This window comes from Dendropsophus ebraccatus, chromosome 5 (assembly GCF_027789765.1).
Source record: "Dendropsophus ebraccatus isolate aDenEbr1 chromosome 5, aDenEbr1.pat, whole genome shotgun sequence".
Lineage (NCBI taxonomy): Eukaryota > Metazoa > Chordata > Amphibia > Anura > Hylidae > Dendropsophus > Dendropsophus ebraccatus.
Window position 1 is genome coordinate 15,741,398 of NC_091458.1, and position 16,749 is coordinate 15,758,146.

At 44.6% G+C, this 16,749-nt stretch overlaps 1 protein-coding gene across 6 annotated transcripts in view; it reads right to left on the bottom strand.

Annotated features, from left to right (window-relative positions):
• Nucleotides 1-963: 963 nt before the first annotated feature.
• Nucleotides 964-16,749, bottom strand: part of FCHSD2 (FCH and double SH3 domains 2) — a 90,051-nt gene continuing 74,265 nt past the window's right edge. For 5 of the 6 annotated variants that reach the window (XM_069969565.1, XM_069969566.1, XM_069969561.1 and 2 more), the window contains 10 exons: nt 14,224-14,340; nt 13,670-13,774; nt 8,413-8,574; nt 5,951-6,085; nt 5,580-5,663; nt 5,312-5,489; nt 4,123-4,343; nt 3,885-4,017; nt 2,282-2,364; nt 964-1,923 (listed from right to left, as the gene is read on the bottom strand). In XM_069969565.1, coding sequence (XP_069825666.1) covers nt 1,840-1,923; nt 2,282-2,364; nt 3,885-4,017; nt 4,123-4,343; nt 5,312-5,489; nt 5,580-5,663; nt 5,951-6,085; nt 8,413-8,574; nt 13,670-13,774; nt 14,224-14,340 — 1,302 coding nt within the window. In that variant the 3' untranslated portion in view covers nt 964-1,839. The remainder of the gene's footprint in view (nt 1,924-2,281; nt 2,365-3,884; nt 4,018-4,122; nt 4,344-5,311; nt 5,490-5,579; nt 5,664-5,950; nt 6,086-8,412; nt 8,575-13,669; nt 13,775-14,223; nt 14,341-16,749) is intronic. The other variant, XM_069969564.1, reaches the window with a different exon arrangement.

A 16,749-nucleotide genomic window follows, 5' to 3' on the forward strand; every position in this document is an offset into this window, starting at 1 on the left:
TAGGAGAATTTTACGAGGACTTACTAGGAGCCTCTGCACTGTAAGCTGGGAGGTACCTCTTATTGGCCTTCCTATTAGGTGCAATGGTAGGGGCCGATCACAGCAGTGGTATAGTTACTGGCAGGACACCGCCCAAGTCTTGGTTTTAGGCTGTGTTCACACATTGCATTTGCAGTTCCCAAAAATTTCTGAAAATCCCAATGCAACAGGTCAGGGATGGAGAACCTTTCAGTCCTCCAACTGCTGCAAAACGTCAATTCCCATTGTGCCTGGACAGCCAAAGTTATGGCTTTGGCTGTCCAGGCATGATGGGAATTGTAGATTTGCAACAGCTGGAGGTCCGACTGTTCCCCATCCCTGCAATAGGTCAATACAGCCTTAAAGAGTCATTCCACCCTATAAATAAAGGCCACATGGTATAACCCACACCACAAATTGGTTAAGGACGCAAAGTGCGAGTGCTGACCATCCTGTGGTGAGGTGAAGACCATCACACTCCATGAATAAATGAGGAAGAAACAAAAAAAAATAAAAAATAGAAAAAAGGATTCCCACCACCATCTTAATGGTGCGTTCACACCTACAGGATCTGCAGCTGATTTTCTGCAGCAGATTTCAGTTAAATAACTGAACACAGCATCAGATTTGATGCTGTGTTCAGTTATTTAACTGAAATCTGCTGCAGAAAATCAGCTGCAGATCCTGTAGGTGTGAACGCACCCTAAAGGGATATTTCAAGAAAAATTAACTTGTCCCCAACCACAGGACAAGTAAGATATCACGGGGGGAGGGGGGGGGGGGAGTCTGACCTTAGAAAGTCTGAGAGTCTGACCCCGCGGCAATCTCTGTGTTGGCCGTCGGTTTCTGTGTCATGAATAGAGCCTGCAGATAGGGGACAACATATTTCTTGGTATACCCCTCTACTATACTATTTCTTAAAGGGGTTTCCATTACATTAAAAAAAAAAAACCAAACAACAAAAACAACAACAACTCTAATCTACACCCCTACACTGCTGCCCCATGTTTTGGAAAAACACTGCATACAGCCAATTACATTGCATCAATGTCTTTGCCCACCAGGGGGCAGTGGAACAGCAGTGAATTTAAAGGGGTTATCCAGTGCTACAAAAACATGGCCACTTTCTTTCAGAGACAACACGACTCTTGTCTCCAGTTCAGGTGCGGTTTGCAATTGAGCTCCATTCACTTCAATGAGCTGAGCAGCAAAACCCCTCCCAAGCGGGAGACAAGAGTGGTGCTGTCTCTGGAAGAAAGTGGCCATGTTTTTGTAGCGCTGGATAACCCCTTTAATGGCGAAAAAAGTTTTTTTTTTTTTTTCCCTTTTAGTTTTTACCAATGCTCCTTACGTTTTTTTTTTTCCCAATACTAAACCCCCTTTGTCTCTTTCCATGTATATTATATTCATTTTTCTTATAATATACATGCATTTATTCATGAGTGCTTAAAGGTGGAATTTCCCTTTAAAATTTTAACCTTTAGCTTGCAGTGCAGTAAGGGGTAAAAAAAAAACAAAAAAAACACTGCAATTCTATAGGTGGAAATAAAAAAAATAAATAAACAATGCTAAAAGACTTTTGCTTCTGTTCTCTGATGGTTCTGCCATAAACGTACCACTGGGATCTCCCTACATTCGCTCAGGATACAATTATTAAAACAGCAAATAAAAAAAAAAAAAAAGGCACAAAACGTCCCAGATATGTTGTGTCTCTTTCTCTCCCATCCTCCGGGGTCTCGATATGCACAAGGTGCAGAAAAAGTTTAGGGACCAAATGACTCATTTGGACCATGACTGCAGCAGAGATTCTGGATGTCGTTGTTAAACCAACGTAATTTCCACATCTTCTGTTTTTTCTGGGGGGCGCCGGTGAGCCTGCGTGGGGGGAGGAGGGGCTGCTCGCACCTGGAAATAAAAGGTAACCAATTACAAAGCAGCTGTGTCAAAACTTTTAATGTAACTTTCTAAACAGGGGTTGGCCGCTCTCGCTGATTTTGGGATCACTCAAAAATGTCACGTATATATGGAGGCCCCCTGATGTTTTATATTACACATCATGTAGGAGAGAGAGGGATTGGGCCTGTCTGGAGCCCCAACTCCCTCTCTCCAATTGCCCCTTTATTTATATAAAAGTGGGAATATGGAAGAGCAGCTCATTTAGATCATTGCTTTCACGCGATTGGCTCATATACACAACGTCCCCTTTAACATCTATAGAAGACGCCTATAAAAATTTTTACATCAACCCCAGTCGCAAACTTACCGGTCGTAACTTGCTCTGGTATCCATCGGTGGTGATCCGTGGCGGCTGCGATGTGGATGGCGATTCTAGATTTAGGTTATTTTCTATAGATGTTTAAAAAAAAAAATCTGAATAAATTTTTAATTATCTATATACCTTTTTTCATAACAAAAAATAAATGAAAATCAGTCCATTAGACGGCCCTATCTTTTCCCTATACTGGGGGGGGGGGGGGGGGGGGGTCTGTCCTGTTACCACTCCGTACCTTTAATTAATAGTAATATGTGTCCTATTAGAAATATAGAATATGAGACTCAATACACAAAAGCTCCAGGGGTGAAAAATACCAGTAACTCCTCTTTTTCACCCATGGAGACTTAATGTTGGGTAGTGATGATGGATAATTCTTTTGAAAAAGAAAAATCCAACATGGTTTTGGCTGTGCTTCCAAACCCAAAGTGCCCAAATGATTAAACCATAGCAATAAAATAATGGTTAGAGTAGAAGACTCAATACATAGAGGCCCCATGGGTGAAAGACATATACCAGTAACTCCTCCTCTTTACAATGTTGCAATTGTTTTACCAAATATCCTTCCTTACAGACTACCGCTAATTCCAACATTCATATAAAACAGTTTCCCCATCACATGTGACTGAGCCATGATGGGTCTCTCCCACAATAGCCAAAAGCGTAAGAAAAACCAGTATTGGATTTGGCTAGTAAAACTATCTGTTCCTGTGATTAAACTCCACCAGTAAGATAATGATCAGCGTATATGACTCAATACCCTGAGGCCCCATGAGTGAAAAAGAGGAGTTTCTTATTTTTCACCCATAGGGCCTAGGTGTATTGAGTCATATACTCTGATCATTATCTTATCAGATATAATAGACTCATAGGGCCCTATTCCACAGTAACGATAATCGGCCGGATCGGCCCCATTTGGCCCGATTCGGCCAATTATCGTTTGGTGAAATAGAGAGAACGATCAGCCGATAATCGGGTCATCGGCTGATCGTTCATTTAGGGCCAGACCTAAAATCATCGTTCCCCCACCGTGCATCGCTACGGATTGACAGCAGCAGCATACATTACCTGTCAGGGCTTCTCCGCGCTGTCTTCATCCCAGGGTCCCGCGCTCTCTATCTTATGAATGGCCGGTCAGCTGACGGAGCGCTCAGCCAATCCCAGGCCGGGACCAACGCGGCCTGTGATTGGCTGAGTGTGGCCTGTCAGCTGACCGGCCATTCAGAAGATAGAGAGCGCGGGACCCTGGGATGAAGACAGCGCGGAGAAGACCTGCAGGTAATGTATTACTGCTGCTGCAAGGACGTCGGTAATGATGTCTCTGCAGCCCTCGCTCAACGATCTTCGGGCCGTGGAATAGCAGATCGCCGCTCGTTTACATCGTTGATCGGGCCCTTCTCGGCCTGTGGAATAGGACCCATAGTCTGGATTGCCTTAAACATCTTTCCTTCCTATTATCTTCAGAACATTACACTGGAAAACCTATTGGAAAGTGTTGGGATGGAAAATTGTGCAATTTTTTCCCAAGTACAATTTTCCATCACAGATTTTTTTTTCTTTTCTACATACTGGCAGGTTGTATTCAAAGCCTTACCGGTCACAGACGACGGGGACCGTGGGAAATACAGGGATCCCCTCTTGTCCGGACTAAATATGGGGCTGGTGGGAGGCTGATCATACAGTGGAAGCGGCGGAAGAGAATTCTGTGGCTTTGGGGAAGGAGATACCTGTGGACAGAAAATGGGGTTATTTATTTATTTATTTTTTATGGAATAAAAAACAATCTAACATATGTTGTTCCCACAAATGAACAAAAAGTCTTCTCCTCCTACCTGAATGTCTTCGATCCAATGGGCATCACCGTTCTCTGACCCGCTCAGCTCCTCCACCAGAACAGAGGGGAAAACCCCAATGCGTCCATTGAATTCCCCCTCCCAGAATCCATCATCATCCTGATTCTCCTTGTTCAAGATTCGGATGATGGCGCCCTCTGGGAACGACAGCTCGTCTTCTGTCTGGCCATCGTAATCGTAAAGTGCTTTCACAAAACACACTGTGGAGGAGGAGAAAGAAAAAAAATTAAAAAATTTACACTTGTCCGATAACTGCCATCAGTCTTGATTTGTATTGCACCTTGCCTCCATTGAAATGAGTGGAGCTGAGCTGCAATACCACAAACCACCTGGGGGCAGCTGTGGCGCTGTTTTAGGAAGTAGCAAGTATACTTTTTCTATACTATACTTAGGAAGAGTCTCGGGGCACCAGAAAAGATTTGTCATGACATTATTACTTCTATAGTCTTGCGCCAAACTATACAGAGCTTCTCATTAAAACTAGGTTGTTCAAACACCTGACCAAGTTGCCAGCAATGATCAAACATTCTATAGCGAAATCAATGGGGAAAACCCAACAAAAGGTTTTGGGACTGCACTTCCAAACCCAAAATGCCCAGTCATCAAGCCCTTCCTAATATGAGCTAAGTCAGGATATGAGTCTCAATACACAAAGGGCACATGGGTGAAAACACTCCAGTTACTCCTTTTTTTTCACCCATGGGGACTCACTTTTAGGGTACAAACCCACACACCGTATACACAGCAGATACGCAGCAAAAACGCAGCAGATTTGAAGCAGATTTGGTGGTGCAGATTTGATGCTGTGTCCAGTTATTTAGATCTAATCTGCTGCGTATTTGTTGCGTGTTTGTTGCGTATTTGCTGCGTATCGCAGCAGTAAATAAGCTGTGTATACGGTGTGTGGGTTTGTACCCTTAGGATATAATGACATCTAAGATAAAATCTGATAAGCTCTTTGGGTGTTAAATTGCAATTCCCAAAACCTTACCTATAAGAGAATGGTCAGAATATGAGACTCAATACGCAGAGGCCCCAAGGGTGAAAAACAGGAACGCATGGGGTCTTGACCCAGTAATTGTCAATAATAACAGTAACTTGAGTATACAAGTGGCACAAGTATATGTATATGTGGACATGCTGAACATTAGCCATATATTGTACTCACCGCTTGTGTCGCCGTTCATACTCCCGGAGGCCATTTCGGCATCATTAGAATTGCTGGACGTGTGGGACCGGTTGTCTAGTGCAGCCAAGGACTGCAACATACTCAGGAGGCTGTTTGATGTAGGGAACTGGAGATATTTTTCAGGGACGTAGCCCACTTGCCCCGATTTATTTCTTGCCTAAGAACAAGACACCATGGTGAGGACAGTGGTGGTCACAGGGGCCTCCTGATGGTCAAACCAAAACAACTACTGAACGATCTCCCGTACCTTGACCCAGTCTTCCATATCTCCATCTTCTATGACTTCCAGCATCTCATGTTCCTCTATGGTCAGCTCGTCCGGCTGAGACGCCTGCAAGACAGAGGAGCGCTCTTTATACAGAGGAGCTTATCAGCCTGGGTTTCCTGACTTCCTGGTCCTCGTGACTACAATCTGTGATCTGTTGTTTCCTCCATCTCATGGTCTTGGGTGGAATGTATCCAACCATGATCCGATCTTCTCCATTCACACACAAAGCAGCAGCGACTTTGGTTTAGCTCCACCCCATTGTCTGACATGTTATCTAATTCCTTGGGGATCTTAAAGGGCCCTATAGTACCATCAAATGGGACAACCTAATACACCCGCACTGCACAGACCTGATATGAGTAGATGACTTTGCAGGTCAACGGATAATTCCTCAATGTCCCCGACGGGCTTGAGCTGCTGTCATCGAAAGCATCCATGCTGTCCTCCAGCTCCTCGCCGTCCTCCCGGTCCATGTCTGCGTTACCCTGTGAACAACCAAGAATTATTTATGAGGACAAAAATAAAAATAAACGACAAATGCTTTAATTCAACATTCGATAAGTCTAAAAATCCGGGACAGGTATGTGAGCATGCTCTGTGACCAGTGCAAAGGTCATAGCCCAGAGGAGGGGGAGACCGAGCTGTGAGCGTCATCTATTGTCTCCTCTATTTACTGCTGTCCCCTTTCACTGTAATTCTCAACAGATAACTTTTCGGCAGCTCCCTCCTTATCACAGTCAGAACAGGAAGTCTCAGCTTAGTTTTAAGCCTAGTGGCCAAAATGGAAACTACAATATTTCAGGATTACTTTTCTTTAGGATGGTATATCAATATTTGAAGGGAAAAAAGGTCATTTTCAGATGACATATCCCTTTAAAGGGAAACAATCAGCATAGAGCCTACTTCGGTTACCCCTGTGTCACTCAGCTATAGCCATGGAGCCCATCACCCCGCACTGGTGACTATGGGAATATTTATCAATCAAGCTGATTTTTGGATCTGGATCTGGTAGTCTCAGCTTTTTCTGGGACTATGGGGGAGATTTATCAAACATGGTGTAAAGTGCAACTGGCTCAGTTGCCGCTAGCAACCAATCAGATTCCACCTTTCATTTTCCACCAAGTCTGTGAGGAATGAAAGGTGGAATCTGATTGGTTGCTAGGGGCGACTGAGCCAGTTTCACTTTACACCATGTTTGATAAATCTCCCCCTATGTCTCTATGTCCGCTCTTCCAGATCACATACTTGGCCGGTGGACTCTCTGCTGCCGGAGCTCTGTCCACCTTGGCTATAAACTCACACATTCTCTAAGACTTCCCATAAAACGTGTTGTTGCTTCTCGTGTTAATCCCAGAAATATGCGGCTGCTGAGAGGCTCAAAAATTTTTTTTTTTTTTTTTTGGAAAGGCGAGAAGGGCAAACCACAGCCGAAATATGGAGCAGGCAGAAGAACAAGCGGAAAACAGGGATCTCCGGTCTGCAGCCTGCAGAGAACAAGGCCAGGATAAGGCTGTACAGGAGGCCCAAAGCCTCTCTACTGCGCAGGACGACCCCAGTGCATGGCAGAATAGTGAGTGCAGCTCTGCAGTATAATACAGGATGTAACTCAGGATCAGTAATGTAATGTATGTACACAGTGACCCCACCAGCAGAATAGTGAGTGCAGTTCTGGAGTATAACACAGGATGTAACTCAGGATCAGTAATGTAATGTATGTACACAGTGACCCCACCAGCAGAATAGTGAGTGCAGCTCTGCAGTATAATACAGGATGTAACTCAGGATCAGTAATGTAATGTATGTACATAGTGACCCCCACCAGCAGAATAGTGAGTACAGCTCTGGAGTATAATACAGGATCAGTAATATAATGTATGTACACAGTGACCCCACCAGCAGAATAGTGAGTGCAGCTCTGGAGCATCATACAGGATGTTACTCAGGATCAGTTACGTAATGTATGTACACAGTGACCCCCACCAGCAGAATAGTGAGTGCAGCTCTGGAGCATAATACAGGATGTAACTCAGGATCAGTAATGTAATGTATGTACACAGTGACCCCACCAGCAGAATAGTGAGTGCAGCTCTGGGGTATAATACAGGATGTTACTTTAGGATCAGTAATGTAATGTAATGTATGTACAGGGTGACCCCACCAGCAGAATAGTGAGTGCAGCTCTGGAGTATAATACAGGATGTAACTCAGGATCAGTAATGTAATGTATGTACACAGTGACCCCCACCAGCAGAATAGTGAGTGCAGCTCTGGAGTATAATACAGGATCAGTACATAGAACAAACACCACAAGAGTTAATCTCCGCACTCTGTAATACGGTGCATATTTCTGCGGTGTGATGCGGCCAGCTGGAGGGGTGACAGACAATACTTGCAGATGAGATAGAGACGCGGCAGAACGCAGTGTGAGACAGCCGCTCCGCTGATCAATGCACAGAACTATACGTAAAGAAGCAACAAGAAGTGTGTAACAGAGGAAAGTGGCTACGAATGCTCCTGATTCAGAGTCACTATGTATTGTATAACTGATAGATAATCTAGTATCACATGCTGGGTATTCAGATGAAATGGCAAGGATGTGAGACATGGAGGGAATGTGAACATTGGAGAGGTAGCCTGCTGAATTGTGAATGCAGCTCTGGATGTGTATGAAGTATGTAGACGCAAGGTAACTCATATACACATCTTTTTCTTAAAGCAAACCCATCTCCTATATACAGTACAGTCAGCTATCAAATGATAAGTGATGGGTGCCCTTTAAGAGCCTCAGAGCCGATGCCACCAGTGACTGTACCAAGTGCGAGGATCCGTTGTTGATCATGGTGGGTAGGCTGGCCCATCGCTCGTTCTCCAGCTCCTCCATCACCTGGTTCATAGCGCTCTTCAGCCACGTGTCTACGGAAACCCCGATCTGTCTCAGTAGGTCAAGACGAGCTTCTGCCTTCAGCTTGGTGATCTGTCACAGACACAGAGAAGCCATGATGTCAGCGATAGGGTGTATAAGATCAGGCAATAGTAACAAACGCTCAGCTGTGAGAAGTGTTAGGCCTGTGTGCACGACCGCTTCACCAGTCACTCTATAGGATCACTGCCCACAGGGATGATGGAACACTAAGTACATATAAGTAACCGATTCTTATACCCCATGGGTCATGTGACCTCCACTAATTACCCAGAGGTGACAGGTCAGGCCTGGGAAACACCACCGCCCACTCACCCATGAAGATCCCAGGTGTCTCATAGTCAGCATATACAACCCCCGAGTGTGTATAAGACCCCACCAGCACAATAGTGAGTGCAGCTCTGGGGTTTAATACAGGATGTAACTCAGGATCAGTAATGTAATTTATTAACACAGTGACCCCACCAGAAGTTGTATATAAGGGGCAGTATTATAGTAGTTATATTCCTGTATATAGGAGCAGTATTATAGTAGTTATATTCCTGTATATAGGAGCAGTATTATAGTAGTTATATTCCTGTATATAGGAGCAGTATTATAGTAGTTATATTCTTGTATATAGGGGGCACTATTATAGTAGTTATATTCTTGTATATAGGAGCAGTATTATAGTAGTTATATTCCTGTATATAGGAGCAGTATTATAGTAGTTATATTCCTGTATATAGGGGGCTGTATTATAGTAGTTATATCCCTGTATATAGGAGCAGTATTATAGTAGTATATTCCTGTATATAGGGTGAAGTATTATAGTAGTTATATTCCTGTATATAGGAGCAGTATAATAGTAGTTATATTCCTGTATATAGGAGCAGTATTATAGTAGTTATATCCTTGTATATAGGAGCAGTATTATAGTAGTTATATTCCTGTATATAGGAGCAGTATTATAGTAGTTATATTCTTGTATATAGGGGACAGTATTATAGTAGTTATATTCCTGTATATAGGGGCAGTATTATAGTAGTTCTATTCCTGTATATAGGGGGCAGTATTATAGTAGTTATATTCCTGTTTATAGGATCAGTATTATAGTAGTTATATTCTGGTATATAGGGGGCAGTATCATAGTAGTTATATTCCTGTATAAAAGGAGCAGTATTGTAGTAGTTATATTCACAGTAGGCTGTAGTATAGTAGTAATATTATAGGGGCAGTATTATATGTTTGCAGAGTTTTTAGATCATGCTTCATGTAGAGAAAACTCCTCCCAGGGTAATAAAATATGCAATCTCTGCTATAGCCCGAGGCATGATGGGAGTGACATTTAGTATGAATGTTGTGAAACAATTTTTTTATTTCTTGGTTTTATGGACTTTTCTTTTGAGCTTTCAGGAAAACAAAACTTGGATCACTGAGGTTGTGGTTTACCTTTTTACACCTTACAGCGACTCTGTACCCACAATCTGACCCCGCCCAAACCACTTGTACCTTCAGATAGCTGCTTTTAATCCAAGATCTGTCCTGGGGTCCGTTCGGCAGGGGATGCAGTTATTCTCCTAAAAACAACTTTAAATCCTGCAGCGCTGTGTCTAACGACCAGGGCTTACATTTGTATATGCATTAGGCTGGCACACCCTCTCTGTCCTTCCTCCCCACCCTCCTCAACATTAGGAATGATCCAGGCAGATTGCTTCCTATTCCCCACCTGTGTGTATAATGAACATGGGCTGGATCGTTAAGACACCTGTGCAAAGCTCAAACAGCAGTAAATGTTCCTGGATCATTCCTAATGATGAGGAGGGTGCGGAGGAAGGACAGAGAGGGTGTGCCAGCCTAATGCATATACAAATGTAAGCCCCGGCCGCTAAACACAGCGCTGCAGGATTAAAAGTTGTTTTTAGGAAAATAGCTGCCTCCCCTGCCGAACGGACAAGTGGTTTCACTGGTTTGGGGGGGGGACAGATTGTGGGTACAGAGTCGCTTTAATTTCACTAAGAGAGAAACCACAATAAATAGAGGAACTCCATGCGTGACTACTTGAGCCATTAACATGTAAGAAATGTCACTCCTGGGGGAGCTGCAGCAGAGCTCACATACTTCCCATGAGGACAGGAAGAATATTACAGTTTTACAATTAAAAACATTGAAATATCCCCTAAAGGATAATTCTTGAAGGCGATGAAGAGAAAGCAATGTAGCACAGGGTTCACACGAGGAAAAGACACTAGAGGAAAAAATATAACATAATATATATATATATATATATATATATATATATTTATTTTTTACATATAAATATATAGGAATCCGCTTCTATTTATTTTTAAAATGTAAATATAATGTGCTCTCTGCTGCCACCTCTGTCCATGTCAGGAACTGTCTAGACTAGGTTTTCTATGTGGATTTGCTGCTGCTCTGGACAGTTCCTGACATGGACAGAGGTGGCAGCAGAGAGCACTGTGTCAGACTGGAAACAATACACCACTTCATGCAGGACATACAGCAGCTGATAAGTACTGGAAGACTAGAGATTTTTTAAAAGAAGTAATTTATAAACTTCCTGACAGCAGTTCATTTTTTTCTCCAGAGTACCCCTTTAAGTACTCTTAATTTTTAGTACTATTAAGTATATATTTTGCTGTATCTATTGTATATTTTGATACTATTTTATCTTGATATCTAAATGTATAACCATTTATTAATATTACATATTCAGCAAATATTTTTTCCTTTTACATTTTTTTGTACTTTATTTTATTTCTTCCTATATATATATATATATATATATATATATATATATATTTTTTTTTTTTTTTTTTTTTGTAGTTTTTTTCCCCTCGCTTTTAGATATCAAAATATTCAGTTTTAAAATTCGTTGTAGTTATTTTATTTTTCCCTTTCACTTGCCTTTACAGATTTTAGGTTGTTGGGCTAGATCAGAGGTAGGGAACCCTGGCTCTCCAGCTGTTGCAAAACTACAACTCCCATCATGCCTGGACAGCCAAAGCTTTAGCTATTGGCCATTGCCTATTGCACAAAGCATTTAGTATTGCCATTGATTTCAATGGGAATACTCATGAAGAATGGTCATATGACATCACACAATAATTAAAAATACGACGACGACGTAAAATACACTAAACTATGGTCAATAGATAAAGGCATATGAGAGATGTCTGAATTCAGACCACATGCATGCTCAGCCACAGTGAGTGTCCATGTATATAGGGGATCAGAAATGACAGCTGTTGGCTGAGAATGTACGGCAATCTGAATCTATGCCCCGGGTGATGGAAAGCCAAGCTGGTAACTTCCACGTGTTTTGCTGCCCTGCCCGTGCGCCCGGCCTTCCTCTCGCAGCTGCTCTAGAATGAATACGTTTGGTAACGCAAGGTTATAATTACTTCTATTTGTAACAATGTTAATTAAAATTTAATTAAAGCAAAGTATAAGGAGACATATGTAACGCCGGAGAGACGCTGGCAAGGCTTCTGTGCGCCCGTGACAATAGGGGGGGGGGGGGGGGAGAGACGACGCGCGCAGCCAGAGCCGTAAATTATAACAAAGCCGCGCGGCAAACCGGCCGACCTCTAATAAAATGTTTATGGCTCCTGAGACGGCTCGGGCGGAAAATGATATAATTACCACTTCCAGCTCCGTCTTACAAAATTTCATACAAAAGGCTTATTATACGGGATAATGAAAAGGGCTCAGGGCGCTGGGGCGCAGACAGGAACCGCCACGCTCGTTTTCATGGCTTCTAGGTCGACCGGAGACTTAAACGACACTGTGGGGGTCCGGGGTACCGGGAGGTCTATGGCTCCGAACAAGTGACGCGGCAGCTCTGATGGGAGTTACTGGTGTGCATGGATCTTGCTAGCTGTTAGAAAACTACAACTCCCATCATGCCCTGACAGCCAAAGGCTGTCAGGGCATGATGGGAATTGTAGTTTTTGGGAATAGGGATGGAAATTGACGCTTTCAACATCATGTCCTAATACACAGGTGTCAAACTCAGGCCCTCCAGCTGTTATAAAACTACAATTCTCATCATGCCCGGACAGACAAAGCTAAAGATTTAGCTGTCCAGGCACGATGGGAATTGTAGTTTTGCAACGGTTTTAGGGCCTGAGTTTAATTCCCATGATGCCCCGATAGTTGGAAGCTGTCAAGGCATGATAGGAACTGTAGTTCTGCCACAGCTTAACTGGGACTACAACTCCTATTATGTCCTGACAGCTAAATACTTTTAAGGCCTGATGAAGATTGTAGTTCTGCAACAGCTATAAAGTCACAGGTAGGGACTACAATTCCCATCATGCCCTGATAGCTGAAGTCTAACAAGTATTGTAGTTTTGTAACAGCTGGAGAGCTATAGGCCTGTACTACAACTACCATCAGGCATTTATTAAAAAAGGCTGCAAGGCATGATGAGAGTTGTAGTTTTTATTGGGAGGGACATAGCTTGGAAAACCAGGACCCGGGGGTGTTTTCTATGGATCATGAACATGTGTGAAACGGCTGATAACAGAGAGCAATAGCTTGCATCTAACTACACAGCAAATGCAAAGGCAGGCTTCAGGTTTCCTGTCCCTTTAAGGCTGACCTCACTGCTATCATACGGAGTTCATTCTGTGGGTCAGTCGGGATTTTAGATATATGTAGTAATCATCAATACTTCTCGATTTTGAGTTGTATGAATTCTCCTCTTTCCCCAGTGACATCTAGAGCGGCCTTCAGAATGCTGCATTATGGGGGGGCCATGTGACCAATAGCTGAGCTCCACCTACGTCCATTATAACTGTCTGACTACAGAGGGAGCTATTACGCTGTCTGTTTCCAAGGGCAACCAGAAAAAGTTTTAAAACATTTTTACATGGAAACTAAGACAGTGAGATAAATGTTGTACACTGTTTTATACCATGAAATATTATTAATGTGATGTCTCCCCTCCCCGTGTGCCAGTCTCTGCATCTCACACTTATAAAGCCTCGGCTTACAGCGTTTATTACAGATTCTCACCTAGGGATCAGTGCCGCTACATTTCTTACACCTGCGATAACGGCGCAAATAATCTGCAGATTCGCCCCGGCAACAATGCAAAGAGGATGAGAGAATAGAACATGATGTATGTAGAGCGACATACCTCAGCCTTGCGGATGGCCTCCTTCACCTCCTCGATCTTCAGCTCCAGCTCCATGCGGCCCTGCTCAGATGCCGGCGTACTCTGACACTCCAGGTCATCCAGTAACTAAAGGAGGGAGGAGGGATCGGTCATTGTATCTTTAGAGGGATCCCCTATGCTGGTGCGGTTCATGTGGTGGCTTCCCCTATGCTGGTGCTGTTCATGCAGGGGCCTCCCCTGTGCTGGTGCTGTTCATGCGGGGGCCTCCCCTATGCTGGTGCTGTTCTTGCGGGGGCCTCCCCTATGCTAGTGCTGTTCTTGTGGGGGCTTCCCCTATGCTGGAGCTGTACTTACGGGGGCCTCCCCTATGCTGGAGCTGTTCCTGCGGGGGCCTCCCCTATGCTGGTGCTGTTCTTGCGGGGGCCTCCCCTATCCTGGTGCTGTTCTTGCGGGGGCCTCCCCTATGCTGGTGCTGTTCTTGCGGGGGCTTCCCCTATGCTGGTGCTGTTCTGTAGGTGCCCTTGTGTTGCCGCTGTTTGGGAGCCCCCCATGCATTGATCTGTCACTATACATACCCGCTGACTGTGGATTATGTTCTTGTGCTCTCGTGCCACCCGTGTCGCCCACTTCCGGGCCTCTTTGTTCAGGCTGTGCTCCTCCGTGGTGCCCGTCTCCGATTCCAGCTGCCGGCTCTGAGGAGTAAAAGAAACACAATGAAACACGTGTAGGGACCCTGCGAGGGAGGGCGCCATCATCCTCATCACCAGCGAGCATGTGATCCGTGATTTACTGGAGAGCGCCATGCAACCGCCACACCGTGCAGCCACCAAGCAAAGCCGAGACTATGGGGAAATACTGTGTGTATATATATATTATATATACACACACATACACCTTCCCAGATTATCAGCCCTGCAGCTGGAGGAGCAGGGAGGGGAAGGAGAAGCCATCACCCTATTCACTGACAGCAAGGGGGATCTTTAAGATAGCAGGAAATGGACAGATAGGAATTCTGATGTGTGGTAGAGCAGAGCGAAGCGCTGAGATCTGTGCTTCACTCCCCAGCGCGCTGCCATCTCTGTCCATTTGCACTAGACGGGCCACTCAGATATAACAGGCCCAATCTAATGCACTGGCCGGCTATCAGCCGGGGAGTGGAGCATAGAGCTGTGCGCTTCTCTTGCCTTGTTCTTATGATCATATTGGTCTCTGCACCCAATGCCGGACTGTTAGAAACCTTTGTAAGAGACTCAGTTTTATTGATGTGAAATTAAGAACACTCCTTTAAGTGACTACATTAGGTTGCACTTATATGGGGATCATTGGCACCCACAACATATAGTGACATAAAGTGAATTGCTGCAAAATGTCTACTGTCACAGCATCATATGCAGTTAGTGTTATCATGATGACATCACACATCCCCCTGCACCAGGATACACCATAACTCTATTTGACAGCACCCATCTTAGCACACAGAGATGGTCACCCAGCTTTCCCTCAGCCCTGAATGGCAGAGGTTATGTAGGAATACTTTGTGCCAGCATACCGAGCTAGAATTACCTATCAGGAACGCAGTGGGACTACACTGCTGTGGGCACCAGGACCATGTGGCAGCCGTTCTGGTCATCACCCAGCTTTCCAAGGAAAAGAGTTAGGGATCTGTATAGATGCAAAATCTGGGGAAGCCTCCTCTCCCTCCTACAAGGGGGCAGCATGGAGTAACCCCCCCCTTACCCCTAGACCCCCGCCGCCCCTCGCCTCAACAGAGATTTCTTACGTTACTTTTACTGGCACCTTCCATCTAATCTTGGCACAGGGAAGCGGCCGCGTTCTTGCCAGAGACTATAAAACGCTGAATTAACAATATTTTTCCTGGTTTCTCACAGCCCATAAAGGGTCCGATAACAGCAGAGAGCCGAGCCGCTCACCGTACCCAACGAGTCGCGACAAAGTCAGCGAGACCACCGGGGGCGAGACCAGAGGACTAGCAATGAACAATGTATCAGTCTCGAATCCAGGCTGTAGAGCTCACAGAGCATTGTCTACACTGGATACAGCTGAGAGCAGGACTAGCTATGTACAATGTATCAGTCTGGAGCTCACAGAGCATTGTCTACACTGGATACAGCTGAGAGCAGGACTAGCTATGTACTATGTATCAGTCTGGGGTCCAGGCTGTAGAACTCACAGAGCATTGTCTACACTGGATACAGCTGGGAGCAGGACTAGCTATGTACTATGTATCAGTCTGGAGCTCACAGAGCATTGTCTACACTGGATACAGCTGAGAGCAGGACTAGCTATGTACAATGTATCAGTATGGGGTCCAGGCTGTAGAGCTCACAGAGCATTGTCTACACTGGATACAGCTGAGAGCAGGACTAGCTATGTACTATGTATCAGTCTGGGGTCCAGGCTGTAGAGCTCACAGAGCATTGTCTACACTGGATACAGCTGGGAGCAGGACTAGCTATGTACTATGTATCAGTCTGGAGCTCACAGAGCATTGTCTACACTGGATACAGCTGAGAGCAGGACTAGCTATGTACAATGTATCAGTCTGGGGTCCAGGCTGTAGAGCTCACAGAGCATTGTCTACACTGGATAGAGCTGGGAGCAGGACTAGCTATGTACAATGTATCAGTCTGGAGCTCACAGAGCATTGTCTACACTGGATACAATTGTATCATTTCTCATAGCATATTATTATAGGATGTCTAAAGCTTGTGCCCCCCTCTGTCCTCGCAGTGACCCCCCCAGATAATACTCTGCCACAGCTTTCCCTCCATCAGGATACAGATATTCCAGAGTAAACAGGAAGGGCCCCGCGTCTGGGCAGGAGTTGCAGCCTCAGCGTTTCGCCACAATGTGCGCTATCTCCATAGAGAGGAAGACGAACAGCTGACACGGAGGATGGAAATCCTCCCGGATGGACGGGCCGCAACAATAAAACCTACTACAACTGCACGCGAAAACCCCCAAATGTCATCTCCAGGGTAAATTCCTCAAAAATCCCCAGAACATGGAAAACATTAAAGGAGTACTCCGGCGAAAATGTTTTTTAAATCAACTGGTGTCAGTAAGTCATATAGATTTGT